The 8904-nt window shown below is 45.1% G+C and overlaps 2 protein-coding genes across 5 annotated transcripts in view; one reads left to right on the top strand and one right to left on the bottom strand.

The window, feature by feature from the left end:
• Positions 1–2543, bottom strand: part of LOC129859015 (kalirin-like) — a 19168-nt gene extending 16625 nt beyond the window's left edge. Inside the window, exon 1 of the mRNA XM_055928316.1 lies at positions 1584–2543. Coding sequence (XP_055784291.1) covers positions 1584–1650 — 67 coding nt within the window. The 5' untranslated portion in view covers positions 1651–2543. The remainder of the gene's footprint in view (positions 1–1583) is intronic.
• The window catches only part of LOC129859020 (ropporin-1-like), a 10997-nt gene extending 2716 nt beyond the window's left edge, over positions 1–8281 (top strand). Inside the window, exons 1-6 of one of the 4 annotated variants that reach the window (XM_055928325.1) lie at positions 2600–4650; positions 6341–6494; positions 6787–6904; positions 7149–7310; positions 7441–7622; positions 8158–8281. In XM_055928325.1, the coding sequence (XP_055784300.1) occupies positions 6379–6494; positions 6787–6904; positions 7149–7310; positions 7441–7622; positions 8158–8224 (645 nt within the window). In that variant the 5' untranslated portion in view covers positions 2600–4650; positions 6341–6378 and the 3' untranslated portion in view covers positions 8225–8281. Of the gene's footprint in view, positions 1–2599; positions 4651–4673; positions 5953–6340; positions 6495–6786; positions 6905–7148; positions 7311–7440; positions 7623–8157 lie in introns of those variants that run through there. The other 3 variants (XM_055928324.1, XM_055928323.1, XM_055928326.1) reach the window with 3 other exon arrangements.
• Positions 8282–8904: the final 623 nt, after the last annotated feature.

Below are 8904 nucleotides of genomic sequence, written 5' to 3'. Positions count from 1 at the left end.
GAGAGCCCTATAGGCCCTGGTCAAAGGTAGTGCAATATAAAAGGGAATAGGGTGCCACTTGGGATGCAGTCTTGGTATCCAAGGTGAGTAGGCCCCTCTGTGCCGGTCTATTGATGTAGTGTGTGTGTGTGTCTGTACTGAGGCAGGTTTATCCATCTCAGTGGGAGAGACACCTAATCCTGAGCATAAACAGGGCATTAACTGTGTTTGAATATTCCCAGCTCAGGGACCAATGATAACCTTAGGAGGAAGACGGGAAGAGACGAGGGGAAGGAGAGGGGGAGAAGCGTTGAGAGGAAGAGGAGGAATTAAGGGAAATTAAGAGGAACCCTTCACTGATCGTTCCGAGTAGCAGCCGGGAAGCAGATCACAGGCGCGCTGTGACAACCTCTCCCTCCCTTCTCTCCATGTCTTACCAGCCCTTGGGATGAGACAGCCTCCTGGGATGCATCTCAATAGTCTTAAGTCCTTTTCCTCTCAATATCTCTTTTCCTCCATCTGACGTGAAACAACTTGAAGAGTGTGAGAAAAATTCCCTCTAAGGATCTGCAATGTTGCTTTCACCCATCCTGTGTTTTTCAGGTCAGTGCTGATGAAGGAAAAGATATCATGGATGAAAAGAGGCATGAAGAGGAAACCATTTAAGAGTATTGAGACATAGCCCTTATATTCCTCACTAGGCTGTAGTCCTCTCCTTTTGACCAATCAAGGGGATGAGGCATCCACCACAGTGTGCTGTCCAGTGTCTTCAGATCAGGGTAGATAAAGGAGAGGAAACTAGGAGGACCCCTGTGTGTGTGTGTGTGTGTGTGTGTGTGTGTGTGTGTGTGTGTGTGTGTGTGTGTGTGTGTGTGTGTGTGTGTGTGTGTGTGTGTGTGTGTGTGTGTAATGGTAGCTAGTGTCTTACTGCACACACAGCTGCGGTAACATGTTTGCTCCTATACAGTGGCCTATAGCAGCTGTACATGCTTACTACACACACAGAGAGAATGAATGGACGTGCTGACGATTAAACGTCACGGCGAAAAGCCTCGGGCCCGTGCTCGGCCGTTTGTGGATTGTATAAAGATCAAAGCGAGACAGAATAGGATCAAATAAACGTTCACATAGATTATGTGGGTGTGTCTGTATTGATATCGTTTTATAACACCGCGGATCAAATGCTGCAAGCTACATAGAACATATATAGGCTAGGCTGCTACTGTACTCTCTCTCTCGCTTTCTCTCTCTCTCTCAATTCAATTAAATAGGCTTTATTGGCATGGGAAACATGTTTTCATCGCCAAAGCAAGTGATCATGATGGATCCTCAATCACACACACTGACCAAAAACTCAACGTATATGCTTCGTCCTCCCTGACCATGCACGCTGCGGTGAAATAGTCTAATTCTATAATGGGCTGAATATACAGCTCTGCCAATGCTATTTCTCACGGTAACGGACAAGCACATTCCTGCACGGTAACGATGGGCTACATCCACCCATACCGGGGGCCAGGCAGCTGTGACCAATCCCTCCGGTTTAGCCTTTTCACCCATTATCGATCTCGGCACGGGATGCCGTTAACACCCAGCCTGCCCACCTGCTTTAGCCAACCCGTCCTGACCGGCTTCACCGGGTCCGGTTTGGGCAGGGTCCCCGGGATTCATCCTCTCCGATAGATCCTCCACGCCTTCAACGAGAGGCTGGTCTGTTCTTTTTTTCTTTCCTTTTTGAACCCCTCGGTATGCAGAGATGGTCGTTACCGGGAGAAAGTCAGTCAGTCATCGCGCGGCCCCGTCCCCATGTTCTCTTCTGTATCCTAGCAGCGATTCCCGTCCGTAGTCGCGCGCATTCCCGTTTCTCCGCTACTGTCACCGTGATCCTGCGCGGCATCACATCACATCATATCCCACCGTATCGCCTTGCGCGCTTTTGTTCAGCAGTTGACTAGTAGGCCTACCGAATACCGAGATGGAAAGCTCGTGCAGCATGCTCCACTACTAGCCAACGACTACCGACCAATCTAACAATAGCGTTATACCGAAACGCACACGTTGTAGATGGCTCGGGCTCAGCTGACTGCATGAGCACCGACAGTCCCGAGCCTGTCCATGCACGGCGCGTGCAACCGGGGGCGAGGCAGGCCCGTAGTATAGACTACATACGTTGCCTGAAGTGATTCAAGAAGAACATCATCGCTGTGCCCTGACTGTAGGAGGGACTTTCCCTTATTCCCTGGCAGGCACTATAAAATCAATGCGCTCGATCTATGCCGTCATACATCCACCAGTCTTCACAAACCAAGGACGTTGGCAACATCATGGTTTGCTTTGTTCTTCCCAGATTAGAGAAGAGGATGCTATTTTAATGGGGTCAAGCTGCCTATATAGGCTGTATTTGATGCTGATCGCATAGCCTAGAGGAGCTACCCGTTGCTTATTGCATCACCAGCCCGCCTCTTATTTATAAAAGCAGTAACCGCCTATCTAGAAAAAAACACCGTTCCCGGTGACATCACTCAATTAACCGTGACACCCGCAGCATCAATGTGTCGCTCGCTGTGGTTGTGTAACCTACTGTTATCGCCTCCCAACAACAGACCAAACCTCCCTCTCATCTCCACGCACGCTCGCACACCCACACACACACACATACACACACACTATTGGACGCTGCTGGGGGGTGGGGGGGGGCTTATAATAATGGCTGGAATGGAGCTAATGGAATGGCATCAAACACATGGAAACCATGTGTTTGATGTATTTGATAACATACCACTCAGTGGCAACCGGTCCTTCAGGGCAGGTGGGGAAGAGCCCCACCTGTTTAGCTAAAAGAAGGGAAAAAATCATTGACTTTATAGAGCCGCATACAAACATGGTCTCTTTTTTGCTTTCTTGAGTAAAGCAGCTCAAAATGCAGGTTTCAGTCTAGCTCAGTGCTTTCTGTGGTGGTGGGGCAGCCAGCGAAAATATGGAGTGTAGGGGTTGGTAATGTTCTGTAGTTGCGTTCACTCATGGGGACACTACATCACTGCAAAATCTATGGGGAGAGCTCGAAAATTCAAGCCCCTTGGGTGCTGCTGTAACCGATGTGAAATGGCTAGCTAGTTAGCGGTGGTGCTCGCTAATATCGTTTCAATCGGTGACGTCACTCGTCAACAACAAGTAGTTGTTCCCCTTGCAGTGGCTTTTGTGGCGCGACGGGTAACGATGCTTCGTGGGTGTCAGTTGTTGATGTGTGCAGAGGGTCCCTGGTTCGAGCCCAGGTAGGGGCGAGGAGAGGGACTGAAGCTATACTGTTACATTGATGCTGTTGACCCGGATCACTGGTTGCTGCGGAAAAGGAGGAGGTCAAAAGGGGGGTGAGTGTAACCGATGTGAAATGGCTAGCTAGTTAGCGGTGGTGCGCACTAATAGCGTTTCAATCGGTGACGTCACTCGCTCTGAGACCTTGAAGTAGTTGTTCCCCTTGCTCTGCAAGGGCCGCGTCAAATTTTGATGACAAAATCTGACTTGGTGTACAGGGAGAATACTGTAAGAACGGCTTATGTTCTGAATTCTGGCGCTGTACATTTCAAAAGAGTTGAACAAATAGTTATATTGACTACGTCCGTCCTAGCACGCTCATTAATGTCTTAATCGAAATTACGGATTGCCTCTTATCCGTTTGTTGTTCCCTTATGCCATAGTTTTTACATCTCAATTGTCAGAAGAAACCAGATTTGTTTAAACAAGTCAGCCATATCAGCTATGTTTTTTTTAAAAGGCAGTAAATGAGGCTGAATGAACTATTTCGATGCCAGACAAGGCTCCGCTGATAGCCAAGTGTAGCGGTGGTAAGAATTCACTCCATGGTGCTGAATAGAAAGCTCCGTGTCGGGATAGCTTTATGTAGGCCCTAACAGTTTGTGGGCACCGTTTGTCACCGTTATTGTGCAATTAATATATTGTTTAGTGTTGTGTTGTGTAGTGGCTTTGCTGGTATGCATCTAAAATTGGTTTGGGGATTTTGCCCCACCAAGATTTACGTGCTAAAATCGCCACTGATTCAGCTCCAGCCATTACCACAAGCCCGTCCTCCCCATTTAAGGTGCCACCAACCTCCCGTGACTCACACACAAATGCAAGCAAGCAGGCACACACACGTGCCCCATCTATCCCTCCCTTCCCTTCTACATTTTGCCTTTTTAATTAAATCTATCACTGCTTTATAATATGGATGTACATTATGATGATTCATGTCTGTCAAATATAAAAGATAAAAGGTTAAAGGGAATGTTGGCATATCAGATATCACTTTTAGTTTAACTCATTTATCTTAGGAAAGTTATATAGCCCTACTATTCGATTATAGGTAGAATGACTCAAGGTAAACTATCTTGTCGTATAGATCAACTACTATTCTACCGTGAAAATGTCCCATAAATGTCTGTCGAGAGCTGCAAATGATAAAACATAAGGAAATGTCGCCCCGTGCGGATATTTGTTATTTTTCATTTCACACACATCCGGGACGCACACAATGTGACGTCACAATTGTCGTCTGTTACGCGGGAATCACAAACTGATACAAAATAACCGGCGCATCACCTTCTACTGTCCTTCCCGCTCTCACAGCGTTTACGTCGTCTGATCACGCGCAGAGAACTGCACCGTCTTTTACAGGTTATTTATTTAATTGATTTACTTGGTTTTTATAAATTAATCGACAGTTATTAGTAGGCTATAGGCCTGCCATTTAAAAGGTCCAGTGCAGTCCAAATTCAGTTTTCCTGTATTTTATATAATATTGTACAACAGCTGATGAAACTAACACTGTAAAAGTGAGATTTTTTGTATCAGTGTTATTTCCTGATAGTTTCTTATTGAATATACAATCTACATAGGACCTTCTTATCAGGTGGTTTGCATAGGCGGGAGTTTCGGCATTCTCTCAACCAGCTTCATGAGGTCGTCACCTGGAATGCATTTCAATTAACAGGTGTGCCTTCTTAAAGTTCATTTGTGGAATTTCTTTCCTTCTTAATGCATTTGAGCCAACCAGTTGTGTTGTGACAAGGTAGGGTTGGTATACAGAAGATAGCCCTATTTGGTAAAAGACCAAGTCCATATTATGGCAAGAACAGTTCAAATAAGCAAAGAGAAATTATAGTCCATCATTCTTTAAGACATGAAGGTCAGTCAATACAGAACATTTCAAGAACTTTGAAAGTTTCTTCAAGTGCACTCGCAAAAACCATCAAGCGCTATGATGAAATTGGCTTTCATGAGGACCGCCACAGGAAAGGAAGACCCAGAGTTACCTGTGCTGCAGTGGATAAGTTTGTTAGAGTTACCAGCCTCAGAAATTGCAGCCCAAATAAATGCTTCACAGAGTGAAGAGTGCTGCAAAGAAACCACTAGTAAAGGACACCAATAAGAAGAAGAGACTTGCTTGGGCCAAGAAACATGAGCAATGGACATTAGACTGGTGGAAATGTGTCCTTTGGTCTGGTGTCCAAATTGGGGATTTTTGGTTCCAACCGCCGTATCTTTGTGAGGCGCGATGTGGGTGAACGGATGATCTTTGCATATGTATTTCCCACCGTAAAGCATAGAGGAGGAGGTGTTATAGTGTGGGGGTGCTTTGCTGGTGACACTGTGATTTATTTAGAATTCAAGGCACACTTAACCAGCATGGCTACCACAGCATTCTGCAGCGATACGTCATCCCATCGGCTTAGTGAGACTATCATTTGTTTTTCAACAGGACAATGACCCAACACACCTCCAGGCTGTGTAAGGGCTATTTTACCAAGAAGGAGAGTGATGGAGTGCTGCATCAGATGACCTGACCTCCACAATCCCCCGACCTCAACCAAATTGAGATGGTTTGGGATAAGTCGGACCGCAGAGTGAAGGAAAAGCAGCCAACAGGTGCTCAGCATATGTGTGAACTCCTTCAAGACTGTTGGAAAAGCATTCCAGGTGGGAAGCAGACGAAACTGGCTGGTTGAGAGAATGCCAAGAATGTGCAAAGCTGTCAAGGCAAAGGGTGGCTATTTGAAGAATCTGAAATATAAAATATATTTTGATTTGTTTAACACTTTTTTGGTTACTATATGATTCCATATGTGTTATTTCATAGTTTTGATGTTTTCACTATTATTCCACATATATAAAATAGTAAAAATAAATAAAAACCTTTCGGCTGATGTTAATATAAATCTATTACAGTACGGTACTTCATTGTTAACAATCATTTATTTGATATTGACTTAAAAATGACTGCATTGGGCCTTCAACATTTTTATTTTAGAGTCAGGCAGATATTGCAAGAATGACATTAATATACCATTTTCTTTTCACCATACAGGTGTTTTTGTTGTCGCTGGTTCCCATTCTGGGTTTAGAATGTCTCACACAGGTAAACAGGTGGTCATCCCTCCAGAGCTCCCTGGCATTCTGAAGCAGTTCACCAAGGACGCCATCCGGACACAACCTGAAGACCTGCTGGAATGGGCCACACTGTGAGTAGCATGAAGTTATGCCTAGCCACTGATCCAAGGTCAGTTTAGTATTGTAGCATCTGAGAGGAGAAGGATGAAAGTTGGCCCGTCTGCTTCCCAAATGGAACCCTATTCATTACATAGTGCACTATGTTTGATCAGGGCCCATAGGGGACGGAGCCCACTGATCTAAGGTCAGTTGTAGCTGAACTGTGTGGAATATATGCCTGTATACATTCACTACAGTCCTCCAAGACCAGAATTCCTGCTCTGCTGTATTAAACCCAGTATTGTGCTGGTATGCATGCTACAGGTACTTCAGTGCTCTGGTCCAGGGGAAGACATTACCTGTGAACAGGACACCAGACAAAGTGATAACCCCCAACACCATGGACCTCACACCTGAGGTACTCACAACAATGCATGAAAAGGTACGGGGCCACAAACACAAACACACCACAGCTAGACACACACATGCATGACTCACGCGTGCACACACACACACACACACACACACACACACACACACACACACACACACACACACACACACACACACACACACACACACACACACACACACACACACACACACACAAACATGAACTCTCTCTTCCTCTCTCTCTCTCTCTCTCTCTCTCTGTCCCCGTCTCCCTACCCCCTTCCCCTTCCCAGCTACATAAGAATGGCACAGTCAGTAAGGAGGAGGTGAGCAAGCTGTGGCGGTCGTTAGGATTGGCTGACGACCTTCTCAGACACATCATGACAGTGGGCTGCTTCGGAGACCAACTCGACTGGATAAAATTCTTCGCCCTGGGCTGCAGCTATCTGGGAGGGGTACATATGATATTGTGCACTCATGCACGCACGTTGCACACAGACACACACACACTTAATAACATACAGACATTATCAAATGACCTTTGGACCCCTGTTATCTTGATGACCTCTGACTTCTCTCTGGCAGACGATCAAGAACGCCATGACCCACGCGCTGTACATCCTGAACTCAGACAGCTCATGTAAGCCCCCAGACGCCTGCGTCACCTTCGAGACCTTCCGATTCCTTTACTCCTACCTGGCTGCAGTGGACAAAGAGGTGTCCCAGGCCCAGATAGACCGAACCATTACCTACTTGGAGGCTCAGGCGTGAGTTGAACAGTTACACAACTACACGAAAAACAACACAACTACACAGCTATACAACGACACAACACAGCAACAAAAAAACTACACAGCTACAAAACAACTACACAACTACACAGCTACAAAACAACTACACAACTACACAGCTACAAAACAACTACACAACTACACAGCTACAAAACAACTACACAGCTACAAATAAACTACACAACTACACAGCTACAAAACAACTACAAAATAACTACACAGAGACACATCAACTACACAGCTACAAAATAACTACACAACTACACAGCTACAAAACAACTACACAACTACACAGCTACAAAACAACTACACAACAACTACACAGAGACACAACAACTACACAACAACTACACAGCTACAAAACAACTACACAACTACACAGCTACACAACTACACAGCAGCTACACAGTGAAAACAATAGCTCTCAAGTAGCAGGAGACACAGGTGTGAGAAACAAAATTTACTTTGCACAAAATGTGTGTGTATCTCTGACTGTCTGTCTGTCTCTCAGGAAGGCGCGTGATGGGATGGTGAAGGTGTCGGACTTCGTCAACAGTCGTAAAGTGCGTTTGGGATAGACTCACCCTCTCTCCCCCTTAGAACTTTGTTCTAATAAAGATGGTTCCAAAGAAAAACTCTGTTATTGCTATATCCTCCATCAATATCAGAGGACAGTGTTTGTGTATTACATTAAGTGAAAAGTCAATCATGAAAAGTCATCACTGATTGAGGCTGCCACAAGAGGCCAAAAACACATAGTAAAAGTCAAACATAGAGATAGATAGAGGACTCTAGTTCCCAAAAGCCTGTTTTAGCATAGGCAACATTATAATATGACACGCACAATGTTGCGTTCTCTAACTATCTCTAGTCAAAGCCAAATCCTGAGAGATTGGTCAGTGTCGTATTTGTCAGCTTAATACATTGTATAAGATTTGTATTATTGCAGAGATGGGAGGATTCAAGGAAACGAACAGAGGTGCACGTAATTTAAAAAAAAAATGAAAACATGTAGACAGAGTTAAGATGACTGGTTTACTGTTGATAAAAGAGGCAACAGGTGTTCTCAAACGTTTTCATGTCTGACCAGGTAGGTGCACGTCATTTAATCTGGTCTGGACAGTTGTGCTACAGATATATGTTCGCCTCTGCACTATCTATAGTTGGCCTAATATATCGGATATATACAGAATATTCCTTTCTCTTTATTTTAGTGGATAATCACCCGTTGAAGTGTCTTGGGGTAAGGAATGTCCCT

The sequence above is a fragment of the Salvelinus fontinalis genome, chromosome 7, assembly GCF_029448725.1.
Source record: "Salvelinus fontinalis isolate EN_2023a chromosome 7, ASM2944872v1, whole genome shotgun sequence".
Classification (NCBI taxonomy): domain Eukaryota; kingdom Metazoa; phylum Chordata; class Actinopteri; order Salmoniformes; family Salmonidae; genus Salvelinus; species Salvelinus fontinalis.
The sequence above is the reverse complement of the archived record's forward strand: the minus strand, read 5'-3'. Positions and strand labels throughout refer to the sequence as shown.